Source organism: Petromyzon marinus, chromosome 61, assembly GCF_048934315.1.
Source record: "Petromyzon marinus isolate PM22_M1 ecotype Great Lakes invasive population chromosome 61, UKy_Petmar_22M1.pri1.0, whole genome shotgun sequence".
In the NCBI taxonomy this organism is placed as follows: Eukaryota; Metazoa; Chordata; class Hyperoartia; order Petromyzontiformes; family Petromyzontidae; genus Petromyzon; species Petromyzon marinus.
In genome coordinates, this window is record NC_133727.1 from 2,780,734 (window position 1) to 2,798,708 (window position 17,975).

Sequence of the window (17,975 nt, forward strand, 5' to 3'; positions counted from 1 at the left end):
CCCCAACCCCACATCAACCCCTACCTGGCAGCAAACCGCCCACTCACAGGCCAGGCCCTCCGTGCAGCATTCACCCCACGAGGACAGCTGCCACCGGGGGTGCCCCTAGGCTAGACCACATAGCGGCAATCATCGCCACCCGGCTGGCAAGCAGACTGACGCCCCCATCACGCGGGTCCGCGTGCTGAGTCACCATGCACGGCACAGGAACAGCTGCCACTGGGAGTGCCCCGAGGCAAGTCCACATAGTGAACATCGTCCCCTCACGGCAGTCGACTAACGTCCACTCACAGGCCAGGCGCTGAGTCACCATGCACCCCACCAGGGACAGCTGCCACTGGGGGTGCCCCTCGTCCATCGATTCGCCTTGACGCGCACTGCATGGGAGGCGCCGTGTGCATATGAAGGTGATGATGATGATAACGACGATGACGAGCACGATTGTAAAGTTCCCCGGGGAATGCTCCGAGTGAAAAACAAAGCACGATGCGAGAGAGATCGGAGATACGACGACGAGGTGCTCTGGGAGCCGAGTGCTTTTGTGGAAAGATGTGTAAGGGTTAGAGACGTTGTCGTCGTCACACTGACCGTCATCTAGCAGCGGATAGACCGCGGTGCTGATGCTAACGAAAGCGGCAATGCCTTAAACGTGTTCCCGAATCCCAAAGCAGCGTGAATCGCGAGCACGGCGGCGGTGACGCCGAGGACAGCGGCGATAAAAAAAATGTACGACAAATTAAACACGCAGACTTTTAATAAAATACCCAGGGAGTGAACGCAACTTTTACTAAACATCACGGAGTTCGGCAGGAGTTCGGCGGAACCAGGGATGGGGGCCATCGGACTCGAATAATTTGGAATATATTTATAGAGAGAGAGCGAGAGAGACATATACACGGCAAGTTCTCGCTGAGCGCGTGGCGGTGTTCACGCCATTCACACCGTTCGCGGCACACGCACAACGTCACAACGTGGAACGCGTGTTCACCGTTACAACGTGGAGAGCGTTTCTACAGCAGTCGGCGACGAACTACTTCCCCGTGCCGCGCGGCGAAGCGGCTACGGTGTGATACGGCAACGCGACGGCGGCGGCGGTGGAGTAACCCTCGGCGGTTCGTCCCATCGCCATCTCGTTGCGCGCCGTAGCAGCAGCAGCAGTCAGCAGTGGCGCATCGTCGCTCGCCACACTTCAGCGTCGTTACTGCTACGGCGTGGGGGGGGGGGAACCGTTCTCTGCTTGACGCGGCGCGGTCCCGCTCCATGCGTCTACTCCGACCGCAACTGGCGCGTTAAAACGAGGACTCGCCCCCTACACACGGCTCCCAAGAGCCGCAGTTTTTGTTTTGCCAACTTCGTGCGAGGTCGTCCGCTCGGATTGCGCACGCGGGAGGCTCTCGCGAGGCCACGTTGGTGACAATTCGCGGGTTGGGGTTTTTTTTCCCGCGGTCTTGCCAACGAGCGCGGTGGTCCGTAGAGACAACTGTGTCGTGATACCCTCCGCCACCCCCCCGCCAGCTGAGTTGAGCCGACGCGGCCGCGACAATCAGCGCGCCGGGCGACGATTCAATTTGTACGGCCGAGTGTGTGTGTGTGCACGTGTGTGAGCGTGTGTGCGTGTGTATGTGTGTGCGAATGTGTGTATGTGCGAGTGCGTGTGTGTATGTGCGAGTGCGTGTGTGTACATGTGTGTATGTGCGAGTGTATGTGCGAGTGTGTACGTGTGTGTACGTGCGAGTGTGTGTATGTGCGAGTGTGTGTATGTGCGAGTGTATGTACGAGTGTGTGTGCGAGCGTGTGTATGTGTGCGAGCGTGTGTATGTGTGCGAGTGTGTGTATGTGCGAGTGTGTACGTGTGTGTGCGCGAGTGTATGTGCGAGTGTGTGTATGTGCGAGTGTGTGTATGTGCGAGAGTGTGTATGTGCGAGAGTATGTGTGTGTGTGCGAGTGTATGTGCGTGTGCTTGTGGCCTGGCCTGCCGTGGTGACGTCACCGTCACTTAGTGGCGAGTTAAATTCCCACTCACGATCACCAACACCGGTGACGATTACCTGAACTGGTCCTGGGCCTCCCCTAGGTCGACTCAGCCTCGAATGAGTACCTGGTGCGGTGTGCAGTAAACATCGTCACTGGGGAGACAAAGGCGGTCGTGCGTGGTGCTGGCCACCCACCCCCTCGTGTGCCGTGCCGGCCTTCATAGGTGCTCGCTAACAGCAACTTGCGCCCAACAATCTGTTACAGGCTACACGGGGGAACTTTGCCTTTTGTGTTGGGATGGTGGAGGGCTTTACGGCACAAATTTGGGTCGGATCGTTAGGACGCTAGTCCAACGCGGAAACAAAAAAATCCGGAATGCATCGTCTTTTTGTACGCGGCGCAATGCCGCTGCCGTCACCACCGTGATGCCGACGACATCACAGGAGAGTGACGCCATGACAATGACGTCACTTCCGGTGACGTCACCCTTTCGGAACTGGACGCAAAAAAAAATGAGAGCAGACGTTTTGGAACCGTCCGAAAGACGTTTGTCACCTGGGCCAGATATTTTACAAAATGCAATTGGTATAAAAAATCGAGATTGTAAACAAACCCCCCCAAGTACACACGAGCAGTACGTTTCAGATTGAACTCTCTTTGGGCGAAATTGGCTTTCGGTATTTTTTGTTTGTTTGTCAGTACGCCCAATTCCGCAATCGACCTCCCCCGATCGAACCGTTCACGCCGACGTCCCGCGTGCCGCGCCGTTTCCGTTAAGCGCGCGAGGCTCCTTCCCGCGGGGAACGTGGAGCGGTTGTTTTTTGTTTTCCATGTAAACATTGTGTGCGGGGGTGTAAATTATTTCACGGAAACTTCTGACGCGGGCACAAAAAAGAGGATGCGACGACGTCACGGCGGCGGCCGCCGCGGTCGTCAAAGAAAATGAAAATGGCGCGCAGCCACGCGGCGGCACTTTTGGCTTGAATAAAGCGCGACGCGGACGCTCGCAGGAAGTGACCTCATGGCTGTGATGCCGCTTCCTGTGACGTCACTTTTTCCCATTTTTCCTCTTCTACCCACACCCCCTTACCCCCCCCCCGCTCCCTCACCCTCCTCCCAAGTTCATAATTTCGCTGCAGACTATCATGGAACATCATGCATGGGTGTGTTCAACGTCACTACAATCCGGTGTGCAATTACAATTCTGTACGAGTCTAAAAGGGCTCTGTGTGTCTCTGCGCGAATCTATGGGTCTCTGTGCGAGTCTGTGGGTCTCTGTGCGAGTGTGGGTCTCTGTGCGAGTCTGTGGCTCTGTTTACGAGTCTACAGGTCTCTGTGTGAGTCTGTGGGTCTCTGTGTGAGTCAGTGGGTCTCTGTGTGAGTCTATGGGACCCCGTGTGAGTCTGTGGGTCTCTTGGCGAGTCTATGGGTTGCTGTGAGTCTATAGGTCTCTATTGCGAGCCCTTGGGTCCCCCAATGCGAGTCGCTGCGCTTCAGAACCCCAGTTTGGTGTGCGACCAGTGGCTGAGACCCGGATTCGAACCCAGGAATCTCAACGGAGCCGGCTCAGCGTCTCTGTAACCGACGGTACAGGGGCACGGCCCGTACCTCCACGAGAGGCCGCTCTCTGCAGAGCCCCTTGAGTGGCGCTTGGCCTACTCTTACCACGCTTTACCCCACCATTATAATACCTGTATACCGTATATATATAAAATCACCTTCAAATCGACGCCATTCCCATCGCATGCATTGCGTGTGCCAGGGCTGCCGTCCGGTTAGTGCCGCACCTCCGAACCCGGCGACCCGAGTTTGATCCCCGCTAACGGCCACCGACTCAGGGTTAAATGAGCACCTGGCGCGGAGACAAAGGTGGGTTGGGGCGTGGTGCTGGCCGGCCACCCACCACCTGTTGTGTGCGCCGTGCCGGCCTTCACAGGTGCTGCTCGCCAACAGAACTGCCCCCAACCGTCTGTGCGAGCTACGCGGCGGATCGTCGTCTTTGTCGCGGGGAGTGGCTGCGTCCGGCTCAGCGCTACGCCGCGCAACGAACCCCGGCCCCGCCCGAGTTCCATTCCCGCTCATGGCCAATGCCGGTGACGATCATCCGAATCGGACCTGGGCCTCCCCCCCTAGGTCGGCACAGACTCAAAATGAGTACCCGGAGCGTTTCCCTCCGCGACGCAACTTATTCTCACCAGAGCTCCGTTGGGATCGGTTCAACTTCACGGGAGGCGATGGTGAACACCGCCCTTGCGTTACGGACGAACGGACGCACACACTAAGATCACCCCCCCCCCCCCCCCGTATAGCCTCAACAGACTGTTGGGGCAAGCGCTGTTACCGAGGAGCAGCACGGCACACGAGGGGGTGGGTGGCCAGCACCATGCCCGCCCGGCCACCTTTGTCTCCCCATTGGCGATGTTTAGTACACACACAACACCGGGGTACTAATTTAAGGCCGAGTCGGCCTAGGGGAGGCCCAGGACCGGTGCAGATAGTTCTCACAGATGTTGGCCGCGAGTGGGGAATCGGGTTTCTTGGTTTGTAGCGCAAGTGCGCTAACCGCTCCCCAGACGCGCAGACACAAACACAGACGCAGACACACGCAGACACACGTAGACACACGCAGACACACGCAGACACAAACACAGACACAAACACAGACAAACGCAGACACACGCAGACATAGACACACGCAGACACAGACACAGACACACGCAGACACACGCAGACACAAACACATGCAGACACAAACAGACACACGCAGACACAAACACAGACACACGCAGACGCAAACACAGACGCAAACACAGACACAAACACACGCAGACACAAACACAGACACACGCAGACAAAAACACAAACACAGACACACGCAGACACAAACACAAACACAGACACACGCAGACACAAACACAGACACACGCAGACACAAACACAGACACAAACACAGACACGCAGTCACAGACACACGCAGACACAAACACAGACACAAACACACGCAGACACAAACACAGACACAAACACAGACACGCAGTCACAGACACATGCAGACACAAACACAGACGCACGCAGTCACACAGAGACACGCAGTCACAGACACGCCGACGTGCAGATAAAAGATGCAGACACGCGCAGACACGTAGACATAGACACGCAGACACACGCAGACGCGCTGAGTCACAGACACACAGACACGCTGAGTCACAGACACACAGACGCGCTGAGTCACAGACACACAGACACACAGACACGCTGAGTCACAGACACACAGACACACTGAGTCACAGACACACAGACACACAGACACACAGACGCGCTGAGTCACAGACACACAGACACACTGAGTCACAGACACACAGACACACAGACACACAGACACACAGACACACTGACGCGATGAGTCACAGACACACAGACACACTGAGTCACAGACACACAGACACACAGACACACACAGACACACAGACACACAGACGCGCTGAGTCACAGACACACAGACACACAGACACACACAGACACACACAGACACACACAGACACACAGACACACAGACACACAGACATACAGACACACAGAGGGAGAGGGTTGTCTGCGCTCCGTGCTCAGTCCTACGAGGACACGACGAGTGGCCGGCCCTGGGCTCCATCGTCACGATCATCATCATCATCGGCGTCGTCGTCATCATCGGCGTCGTCATCATCATCGGCGTCGTCATCACGATCGTCACCGTCAGCAGCGGCGGCGGCGGCGGCATCATCGACGCGGAACGCGGCTACACTGCGGTTGACGCCGACGTCCATGACGAACCCCATTGGGCGAGAGATTCTGCGGAACGCACAACGCACAAAAGACAAAGGTCCCCCGTGCAGCCTTAACAGACTGTCGGGGCAAGCACCGTCAGCGAGGAGCAGCGCCTGCGGCGGCCGGCTTCCGCCTCTCCCCAGGGGGCGACGTCTGGACACTCAAGGCTCACGTCCACCTGCGGGTCAGACCCGGGACGCGGATTCGTAGCGCCGAGCGTATCCACGGCACGCTCCACCTGGTGCCTTCGCCGTACGCAGACAACCGGGCAAATCGGGAGGTAAGCGGGGAGGGAGGGAGGGAGGGAGGGAGGGAGGGAGGGAGGGAGGGAGGGAGGGAGGGAGGGAGGGAGGGAGGGAGGGAGGGAGGGAGGGAGGGAGGGAGGGAGGGAGGGAGGGAGGGAGGGAGGGGCACGCGAACCGGCACCTCGCCCGCTCGGCCACCCGGTGCCGTGAGTGAAACACCCGCAGCTGGGGAGACAAAGGCGGCCGGGCGTGGTGCTGGCCGCCCACCCCCTCGTGTGCCACCCTGCCAGTCTTTCATAGGGTGCTGTTCGCCAACAGCACTTGCCCCCAACAGTTTGTCAAGGTTATACGGGGAATCTTTATCGTGTCTTCGCGTGGCGTGTGTGCGTGCGCGTGTGTGGGCGTCGCCAGCACCTGTGCGAGCCGTGCCTCCGAACCGACGGGCGACCTCGCCGCCCTAGTCCTGCTCCACATCCATGATGGGTTTGCGGGCGTCTGCCGGGTGGACATGGGGAAAGGGGCGACCACCACCCGCTCAGATTGGCACAGCGATCTCGACAACGTCTCGGTGACGGCAGTGGCGACTTTGATCACGGCGACGATCACGACGATGAGGATGATTATGACGGTGACGCCGATGACGATGATGATAATGACAATGACGACGATGACGCTGATTATGACAATGACGACGACGATGATGACGATGATGATGATGACTACGACGACGATTACGACGTTGACGACAACGACGATGACGATGATTATGACGACGACGATGATGACGACAATGACGTTGATTATGACGATGACGATTATGACGACGGTGACGACGATGATGACGACAGTGACGATGATGACGACGTTGATCATGACGATGACGACAATGATGACGACGAGGATGACGACGATGACGACGACGTTGATCTCACCCGAGTGCGCTCGCTCACCCCAGGCCTGCTCCCCGCCGCTCATCAGGAGGTGAGACTGCGGCTCGTAGGGGCAACCCGCTGGCTCGGGATGTCCGTTCCCACTGCGACGCGCAGACACGGAGACACACACACAGTGACACGGAGACACGCACACACAGAGACACGGAGACACGCACACACAGAGACACGGAGACACACACAGTGACACGGAGACACACAGTGACACGGAGACACACACAGTGACACGGAGACACACACACACAGTGACACGGAGACACACACAGTGACACACACACAGTGACACAGACACACAGAGACACGGAGACACACACACAGTGACACGGAGACACACACACACAGAGACACGGAGACACACACAGCGACACGGAGACACACAGTGACACGGAGACACACAGTGACACGGAGACACACACAGTGACACGGAGACACACACAGTGACACACACACAGTGACACGGAGACACACACAGTGACACGGAGACACACACACACAGAGACACGGAGACACGCACAGTGACACGGAGACACACACAGCGACACGGAGACACACACAGTGACACGGAGACACACACACACAGTGACACGGAGACACACACAGTGACACACACACAGTGACACACACACAGAGACACAGACACACAGAGACACGGAGACACACACACACAGTGACACGGAGACACACACAGTGACACACACACAGAGACACGGACACACAGAGACACAGACACACAGAGACACGGAGACACACACACACAGCGACACGGAGACACACACACACAGAGACACGGAGACACACACACACAGAGACACACACACACAGTGACACGGAGACACACACAGCGACACGGAGACACACACAGCGACACGGAGACACACACACACAGAGACACGGACACACACACAGTGACACGGAGACACAGTGACACGGAGACACACACAGTGACACGGAGACACACACAGTGACACACACACAGTGACACGGAGACACACACAGCGACACGGAGACACACACACACACAGACACGGACACACACACAGTGACACGGAGACACAGTGACACGGAGACACACACAGTGACACGGAGACACACAGAGTGACACACACACAGTGACACGGAGACACACACACACAGAGACACGGAGACACGCACACACAGTGACACGGAGACACACACAGTGACACGGAGACACACAGTGACACGGAGACACACACAGTGACACGGAGACACACACAGTGACACACACACAGTGACACGGAGACACACACACAGTGACACGGAGACACACACACACACAGTGACACGGAGACACACACAGTGACACGGAGACACACACAGTGACACACACACAGTGACACACACAGTGACACGGAGACACACACAGTGACACACACACAGTGACACGGAGACACACAGTGACACGGAGACACACACAGTGACACGGAGACACACACAGTGACACACACACAGTGACACGGAGACACACACACAGTGACACGGAGACACACACACACAGAGACACGGAGACACGCACAGTGACACGGAGACACACACAGCGACACGGAGACACACACAGTGACACGGAGACACACACACACAGTGACACGGAGACACACACAGTGACACACACACAGTGACACACACACAGAGACACAGACACACAGAGACACGGAGACACACACACACAGTGACACGGAGACACACACAGTGACACACACACAGAGACACGGACACACAGAGACACAGACACACAGAGACACGGAGACACACACACACAGCGACACGGAGACACACACACACAGAGACACGGAGACACACACACACAGAGACACACACACACAGTGACACGGAGACACACACAGCGACACGGAGACACACACAGCGACACGGAGACACACACACACAGAGACACGGACACACACACAGCGACACGGAGACACACACACACAGAGACACGGAGACACACACACACAGAGACACACACACACAGTGACACGGAGACACACACAGCGACACGGAGACACACACAGCGACACGGAGACACACACACACAGAGACACGGACACACACACAGTGACACGGAGACACAGTGACACGGAGACACACACAGTGACACGGAGACACACACAGTGACACACACACAGTGACACGGAGACACACACAGCGACACGGAGACACACACACACACAGACACGGACACACACACAGTGACACGGAGACACAGTGACACGGAGACACACACAGTGACACGGAGACACACAGAGTGACACACACACAGTGACACGGAGACACACACACACAGAGACACGGAGACACGCACACACAGTGACACGGAGACACACACAGTGACACGGAGACACACAGTGACACGGAGACACACACAGTGACACGGAGACACACACAGTGACACACACACAGTGACACGGAGACACACACACAGTGACACGGAGACACACACACACACAGTGACACGGAGACACACACAGTGACACGGAGACACACACAGTGACACACACACAGTGACACACACAGTGACACGGAGACACACACAGTGACACACACACAGTGACACGGAGACACACAGTGACACGGAGACACACACAGTGACACGGAGACACACACAGTGACACACACACAGTGACACGGAGACACACACACAGTGACACGGAGACACACACACACACAGTGACACGGAGACACACACAGTGACACGGAGACACACACAGTGACACACACACAGTGACACGGAGACACACACACACACAGTGACACGGAGACACATACACACACAGAGACACGGAGACACACACACACAGATACACGGAGACACACACACACAGAGACACGCACACACACACACAGAGACACGCACACACACACAGAGACACGGAGACACACACACACAGAGACACGGAGACACACACACACAGAGACACGGAGACACACACACACACAGCGACACGGAGACACACACACACAGAGACACGGAGACACACACAGAGACACGGAGACACACACAGAGACACGGAGACACACACACACACACAGCGACACGGAGACACACACACACACACACAGCGACACGGAGACACACACACACACACAGACACAGAGACACACACAGAGAGACACGGAGACACACACACACACAGAGACACGTCTGAGACACGGCTAGAGAGAGTGTGAGCGTGAGGGTGAGCGTGAGGGTGAGCGTGAAGGTGAGCGTGAGGGTGAGCGTGAGGGCTAGAGAGAGGGTGAGCATGAGGGTGAGCGTGAGCGTGAGGGTGAGCGTGAGGGTGAGCGTGAGGGTGAGCGTGAGGGTGAGCGTGAGGGTGAGCGTGAGCGTGAGGGTGAGCGTGAGTGTGAGCGAGACCTCAGGGCTGGGCTGGTGATGGAGCCGCCTGTCTCGACGTCTGCAGGGACGAGGCACGTGGGGAATGAGCAGCCATCTCCCAGACTAGGCACACAACAACAACAACATCAACAACATCAACAACAACATCAACAACAACATAAACAACATCATCAACAACAGCATCATCAACAACAACATCAACAACAACATCAACAACACCATCAACAACATCATCAACATCAACAACATCAACATTAACAACAAAACATCAACAACAACATCAACAAAAACATCAACAACAACAACATCAACAACATCAACAACATCAACAACATCAACAACAACAAAAACATCAACATCATCAACAACAACATCAACAACAACATCAACATCAACAACAACATCAACAACATCAACAACAACATCAACAACATCAACAACAGCATCATCAACAACATCAACAACAACATCAACAACAACATCAACAACATCAACAACAACATCATCAACATCATCAACAACATCATCATCATCAACAACATCATCAACAACATCATCAACAACAACATCAACATCATCAACAACATCAACAAGAACATCAACAAAAACATCATCAAAAAGAACAACATCAACAACAACATCAACAACATCATCAACATCATCATCAACATTAACAACAAAACATCAACAACAACATCAACAAAAACATCAACAACAACATCAACAACAACATCAACAACAACATCAACAACATCAACAACATCATCAACATCAACAACATCATCATCAACATTAACAACAAAACATCAACAACAACATCAACAAAAACATCAACAACAACATCAACAACAACAACATCAACAACAACATCAACAACAACATCAACAACAACAACATCAACAACATTAACATCAACAAAAACATCATCAACAAGAACAACATCAACAACATCAACAACAACATCAACAACATCAACAACAACATCAACAACATCAACAACATCATAAACAACATCAACAACATCAACATCATCAACATCAACAACATCAACAACATAAACAAGAACAACATCAACAACATCATCAACAACAACAACATCATCAACAACATCATCAACAACATCAACATCATCAACATCAACATCATCAACATCAACAACATCAACAACATCAACGACATCAACGACATCAACATCATCAACATCAACAACATCATCATCAACAACATCAACAACATCAACAACAACAACAACATCGTCGTCAACATCGTCCTGCTGGGTACGGGCAGGATCCAGTACCTGCCCTGGTCCCCAAACACCTGCTCTCATGTATGAGTGTGAGTTAGTGAGTGAGTGTGAGTGAGTGTGAGTGAGTGTGAGCGAGTGCGAGTGAGCGAGTGTGAGTGAGTGAGTGTGAGTGTGAGTGAGTGAGAGTGAGTGAGTAATTGTCAGTGAGTGTGAGTGTCAGTGAGTGTGAGCGAGTGAGTGTGAGAGCGAGTGTGATTGTCAGTGAGTGTGATTGTCAGTGAGTGAGTGTGAGCGAGCGAGTGAGTGAGTGTGAGCGAGCGAGTGAGTGTGAGTGAGTGGTAGTGAGTGTGAGCGAGGTCCCACCTGCTGGGTAGGGGCAGGATCCAGTACCTGGCCTGGTCCCCAAACACCTGCTCTCATGTGTGAGTGTTAGTGTGAGTTAGTGAGTGAGTGTGAGTGAGTGTGAGTGAGTGTGAGCGAGTGCGAGTGAGCGAGTGTGAGTGAGTGAGTGTGAGTGTGAGTGCGAGTGAGTGAGTGAGAGTGAGTGAGTAATTGTCAGTGAGTGTGAGTGTCAGTGAGTGTGAGCGAGTGAGTGTGAGAGCGAGTGAGTGTGAGAGTGAGTGTGATTGTCAGTGAGTGTGATTGTCAGTGAGTGAGTGTGAGCGAGCGAGTGAGTGAGTGTGAGCGAGCGAGTGAGTGAGTGTGAGCGAGCGAGTGAGTGTGAGTGAGTGGTAGTGAGTGTGAGCGAGGTCCCACCTGCTGGGTACGGGCAGGATCCAGTACCTGGCCTGGTCCCCAAACACCTGCTCTCATGTGTGAGTGTTAGTGTGAGTTAGTGAGTGAGTGAGTGTGAGCGAGCGAGTGAGTTAGTGAGTGTGAGCGAGTGGTAGTGATTGTGAGCGAGGTCCCACCTGCTGGGTACGGGCAGGATCCAGTACCTGGCCTGGTCCCCAAACACCTGCTCTCATGTGTTAGTGTTAGTGTAAGTGTTAGTGTGAGTTAGTGAGTGAGTGAGTGTGAGTGAGTGAGTGTGAGTGCGAGTGAGCGAGTGGTAGTGAGTGCGAGTGAGCGAGTGGTAGCGAGTGCGAGCGAGGTCCCACCTGCTGGGTACGGGCAGGATCCAGTACCTGGCCTGGTCCCCAAACACCTGCTCTCATGTGTGAGTGTTAGTGTGAGTTAGTGAGTGAGTGTGAGCGAGCGAGTGAGTTAGTGAGTGTGAGTGAGTGGTAGTGATTGTGAGCGAGGTCCCACCTGCTGGGTACAGGCAGGATCCAGTACCTGGCCTGGTCCCCAAACACCTGCTCTCATGTGTTAGTGTTAGTGTGAGTTAGTGAGTGAGTTAGTGAGTTAGTGAGTGTTAGTGAGTGTGAGCGAGGTCCCACCTGCTGGGTACGGGCAGGATCCAGTACCTGGCCTGGTCCCCAAACACCTGCTCTCATGTGTGAGTGTTAGTGTGAGTGAGTGTGAGTGTTAGTGTGAGCGAGCGTTAGTGTGAGTGAGTGTGAGTGTTAGTGTGAGTGAGTGTTAGTGAGTGTTAGTGAGTGTGAGCGAGGTCCCACCTGCTGGGTACGGGCAGGATCCAGTACCTGGCCTGGTCCCCAAACACCTGCTCTCATGTGTGAGTGTTAGTGTGAGTGAGTGTGAGTGCGAGTGAGTGTTAGTGAGTGAGTTAGTGAGTGTGAGTGAGTGAGTGTGAGTGTTAGTGTGAGTTAGTGAGTGTTAGTGAGTGTGAGCGAGGTCCCACCTGCTGGGTAGGGGCAGGATCCAGTACCTGGCCTGGTCCCCAAACACCTGCTCTCATGTGTGAGTGTTAGTGTGAGTGAGTGTGAGTGTTAGTGTGAGTTAGTGAGTGTTAGTGAGTGTGAGCGAGGTCCCACCTGCTGGGTACGGGCAGGATCCAGTACCTGGCCTGGTCCCCAAACACCTGCTCTCATGTGTGAGTGTTAGTGTGAGTGTTAGTGTGAGTGTTAGTGTGAGTTAGTGAGTGAGTGAGTGTGAGCGAGTGTTAGTGTGAGTTAGTGAGTGGTAGCGAGTGATAGCGAGGTCCCACCTGCTGGGTACGGGCAGGATCCAGTACCTGGCCTGGTCCCCAAACACCTGCTCTCATGTGTGAGTGTTAGTGTGAGTGTTAGTGTGAGTTAGTGAGTGAGTGTGAGTGAGTGAGTGTGAGTGCGAGTGAGCGAGTGGTAGTGAGTGCGAGTGAGTGAGTGGTAGTGATTGTGAGCGAGGTCCCACCTGCTGGGTACGGGCAGGATCCAGTACCTGGCCTGGTCCCCAAACACCTGCTCTCATGTGTTAGTGTAAGTGTTAGTGTGAGTTAGTGAGCGAGTGAGTGAGTGTGAGTGAGTGTGAGCGAGGTCCCACCTGCTGGGTACGGGCAGGATCCAGTACCTGGCCTGGTCCCCAAACACCTGCTCTCATGTGTGAGTGTTAGTGTGAGTTAGTGAGTGAGTGTGAGTTAGTGAGTGTTAGTGTGAGTTAGTGAGTGTTAGTGTTAGTGTGAGTGTTAGTGTGAGTTAGTGAGTGTTAGTGTGAGTGAGTGTGAGTGTTAGTGTGAGTGAGTGAGTGAGTGGTAGCGAGTGATAGCGAGGTCCCACCTGCTGGGTAGGGGCAGGATCCAGTACCTGGCCTGGTCCCCAAACACCTGCTCTCATGTGTTAGTGTTAGTGAGTGTTAGTGAGTGTGAGTGAGTGTTAGCGAGTGTGAGTGTTAGTGTGAGTGAGTGGTAGTGAGTGTGAGCGAGGTCCCACCTGCTAGGTACAGGCAGGATCCAGTACCTGGCCTGGTCCCCAAACACCTGCTCTCATGTGTGAGTGTTAGTGTGAGTTAGTGTGAGTGTTAGTGTGAGTGAGTGTTAGTGAGTGTGAGTGTTAGTGTGAGTTAGTGAGTGTTAGTGAGTGTGAGCGAGGTCCCACCTGCTGGGTACAGGCAGGATCCAGTACCTGGCCTGGTCCCCAAACACCTGCTCTCATGTGTGAGTGTTAGTGTGAGTGAGTGAGTGTGAGTGAGTGTTAGTGTTAGTGAGTGTGAGTGTTAGTGTGAGTTAGTGAGTGTTAGTGAGTGTGAGCGAGGTCCCACCTGCTAGGTACAGGCAGGATCCAGTACCTGGCCTGGTCCCCAAACACCTGCTCTCATGTGTGAGTGTTAGTGTGAGTTAGTGTGAGTGAGTGTTAGTGAGTGTGAGTGTTAGTGTGAGTTAGTGAGTGTTAGTGAGTGTGAGCGAGGTCCCACCTGCTGGGTACAGGCAGGATCCAGTACCTGGCCTGGTCCCCAAACACCTGCTCTCATGTGTGAGTGTTAGTGTGAGTGAGTGTTAGTGTGAGTTAGTGAGTGGTAGTGAGTGTGAGCGAGGTCCCACCTGCTAGGTACAGGCAGGATCCAGTACCTGGCCTGGTCCCCAAACACCTGCTCTCATGTGTGAGTGTTAGTGTGAGTTAGTGTGAGTGAGTGTTAGTGAGTGTGAGTGAGTGTGAGCGAGTGCGAGTGAGCGAGTGTGAGTGAGTGAGTGTGAGTGTGAGTGCGAGTGAGTGAGAGTGAGTGAGTAATTGTCAGTGAGTGTTAGTGTGAGTGAGTGTGAGTGCGAGTGAGTGTTAGTGAGTGAGTTAGTGAGTGTGAGTGAGTGAGTGTGAGTGAGTGTTAGTGTGAGTTAGTGAGTGTTAGTGTTAGTGAGTGTGAGCGAGGTCCCACCTGCTGGGTAGGGGCAGGATCCAGTACCTGGCCTGGTCCCCAAACACCTGCTCTCATGTGTGAGTGTTAGTGTGAGTGAGTGTGAGTGTTAGTGTGAGTTAGTGAGTGTTAGTGAGTGTGAGCGAGGTCCCACCTGCTGGGTACGGGCAGGATCCAGTACCTGGCCTGGTCCCCAAACACCTGCTCTCATGTGTGAGTGTTAGTGTGAGTGTTAGTGTGAGTGTTAGTGTGAGTTAGTGAGTGAGTGAGTGTGAGCGAGTGTTAGTGTGAGTTAGTGAGTGGTAGCGAGTGATAGCGAGGTCCCACCTGCTGGGTACGGGCAGGATCCAGTACCTGGCCTGGTCCCCAAACACCTGCTCTCATGTGTGAGTGTTAGTGTGAGTGTTAGTGTGAGTTAGTGAGTGAGTGTGAGTGAGTGAGTGTGAGTGCGAGTGAGCGAGTGGTAGTGAGTGCGAGTGAGTGAGTGGTAGTGATTGTGAGCGAGGTCCCACCTGCTGGGTACGGGCAGGATCCAGTACCTGGCCTGGTCCCCAAACACCTGCTCTCATGTGTTAGTGTAAGTGTTAGTGTGAGTTAGTGAGCGAGTGAGTGAGTGTGAGTGAGTGTGAGTGAGTGTGAGCGAGGTCCCACCTGCTGGGTACGGGCAGGATCCAGTACCTGGCCTGGTCCCCAAACACCTGCTCTCATGTGTGAGTGTTAGTGTGAGTGAGTGTTAGTGTTAGTGTGAGTTAGTGAGTGTTAGTGAGTGTGAGCGAGGTCCCACCTGCTGGGTAGGGGCAGGATCCAGTACCTGGCCTGGTCCCCAAACACCTGCTCTCATGTGTGAGTGTTAGTGTGAGTTAGTGAGTGAGTGTGAGTTAGTGAGTGTTAGTGTGAGTTAGTGAGTGTTAGTGTTAGTGTGAGTGTTAGTGTGAGTTAGTGAGTGTTAGTGTGAGTGAGTGTGAGTGTTAGTGTGAGTGAGTGAGTGAGTGGTAGCGAGTGATAGCGAGGTCCCACCTGCTGGGTACGGGCAGGATCCAGTACCTGGCCTGGTCCCCAAACACCTGCTCTCATGTGTTAGTGTTAGTGAGTGTTAGTGAGTGTGAGTGAGTGTTAGCGAGTGTGAGTGTTAGTGTGAGTGAGTGGTAGTGAGTGTGAGCGAGGTCCCACCTGCTAGGTACAGGCAGGATCCAGTACCTGGCCTGGTCCCCAAACACCTGCTCTCATGTGTGAGTGTTAGTGTGAGTTAGTGTGAGTGTTAGTGTGAGTGAGTGTTAGTGAGTGTGAGTGTTAGTGTGAGTTAGTGAGTGTTAGTGAGTGTGAGCGAGGTCCCACCTGCTGGGTACAGGCAGGATCCAGTACCTGGCCTGGTCCCCAAACACCTGCTCTCATGTGTGAGTGTTAGTGTGAGTGAGTGAGTGTGAGTGAGTGTTAGTGTTAGTGAGTGTGAGTGTTAGTGTGAGTTAGTGAGTGTTAGTGAGTGTGAGCGAGGTCCCACCTGCTAGGTACAGGCAGGATCCAGTACCTGGCCTGGTCCCCAAACACCTGCTCTCATGTGTGAGTGTTAGTGTGAGTTAGTGTGAGTGAGTGTTAGTGAGTGTGAGTGTTAGTGTGAGTTAGTGAGTGTTAGTGAGTGTGAGCGAGGTCCCACCTGCTGGGTACAGGCAGGATCCAGTACCTGGCCTGGTCCCCAAACACCTGCTCTCATGTGTGAGTGTTAGTGTGAGTGAGTGTTAGTGTGAGTTAGTGAGTGGTAGTGAGTGTGAGCGAGGTCCCACCTGCTAGGTACAGGCAGGATCCAGTACCTGGCCTGGTCCCCAAACACCTGCTCTCATGTGTGAGTGTTAGTGTGAGTTAGTGTGAGTGAGTGTTAGTGAGTGTGAGTGAGTGTGAGCGAGTGCGAGTGAGCGAGTGTGAGTGAGTGAGTGTGAGTGTGAGTGCGAGTGAGTGAGTGAGAGTGAGTGAGTAATTGTCAGTGAGTGTTAGTGTGAGTGAGTGTGAGTGCGAGTGAGTGTTAGTGAGTGAGTTAGTGAGTGTGAGTTAGTGAGTGGTAGTGAGTGTTAGTGTGAGTTAGTGAGTGTTAGTGAGTGTGAGCGAGGTCCCACCTGCTAGGTACAGGCAGGATCCAGTACCTGGCCTGGTCCCCAAACACCTGCTCTCATGTGTGAGTGTTAGTGTGAGTTAGTGAGTGTTAGTGTTAGTGTGAGCGAGGTCCCACCTGCTGGGTAGGGGCAGGATCCAGTACCTGGCCTGGTCCCCAAACACCTGCTCTCATGTGTGAGTGTTAGTGTGAGTGAGTGTGAGTGTTAGTGTGAGTTAGTGAGTGTTAGTGAGTGTGAGCGAGGTCCCACCTGCTGGGTACGGGCAGGATCCAGTACCTGGCCTGGTCCCCAAACACCTGCTCTCATGTGTGAGTGTTAGTGTGAGTGTTAGTGTGAGTGTTAGTGTGAGTTAGTGAGTGAGTGAGTGTGAGCGAGTGTTAGTGTGAGTTAGTGAGTGGTAGCGAGTGATAGCGAGGTCCCACCTGCTGGGTACGGGCAGGATCCAGTACCTGGCCTGGTCCCCAAACACCTGCTCTCATGTGTGAGTGTTAGTGTGAGTGTTAGTGTGAGTTAGTGAGTGAGTGTGAGTGAGTGAGTGTGAGTGCGAGTGAGCGAGTGGTAGTGAGTGCGAGTGAGTGAGTGGTAGTGATTGTGAGCGAGGTCCCACCTGCTGGGTACGGGCAGGATCCAGTA

At 54.0% G+C, this 17,975-nt stretch overlaps 1 protein-coding gene across 7 annotated transcripts in view; it reads right to left on the minus strand.

The window, feature by feature from the left end:
- Positions 1–736: 736 nt before the first annotated feature.
- The window catches only part of LOC116955686 (palmitoyltransferase ZDHHC20-B-like), a 36,872-nt gene continuing 19,633 nt past the window's right edge, over positions 737–17,975 (minus strand). For 2 of the 7 annotated variants that reach the window (XM_076053586.1, XM_076053590.1), the window contains exons 10-13: positions 10,347–10,430; positions 6,956–7,056; positions 6,438–6,518; positions 737–5,802 (exon numbers count right to left, since the gene is read on the minus strand). In XM_076053586.1, the coding sequence (XP_075909701.1) occupies positions 6,481–6,518; positions 6,956–7,056; positions 10,347–10,430 (223 nt within the window). In that variant the 3' untranslated portion in view covers positions 737–5,802; positions 6,438–6,480. Of the gene's footprint in view, positions 5,857–6,437; positions 6,519–6,955; positions 7,057–10,346; positions 10,431–13,133; positions 13,161–17,764; positions 17,792–17,975 lie in introns of all 7 variants that reach the window. The other 5 variants (XM_076053587.1, XM_076053588.1, XM_076053589.1 and 2 more) reach the window with 5 other exon arrangements.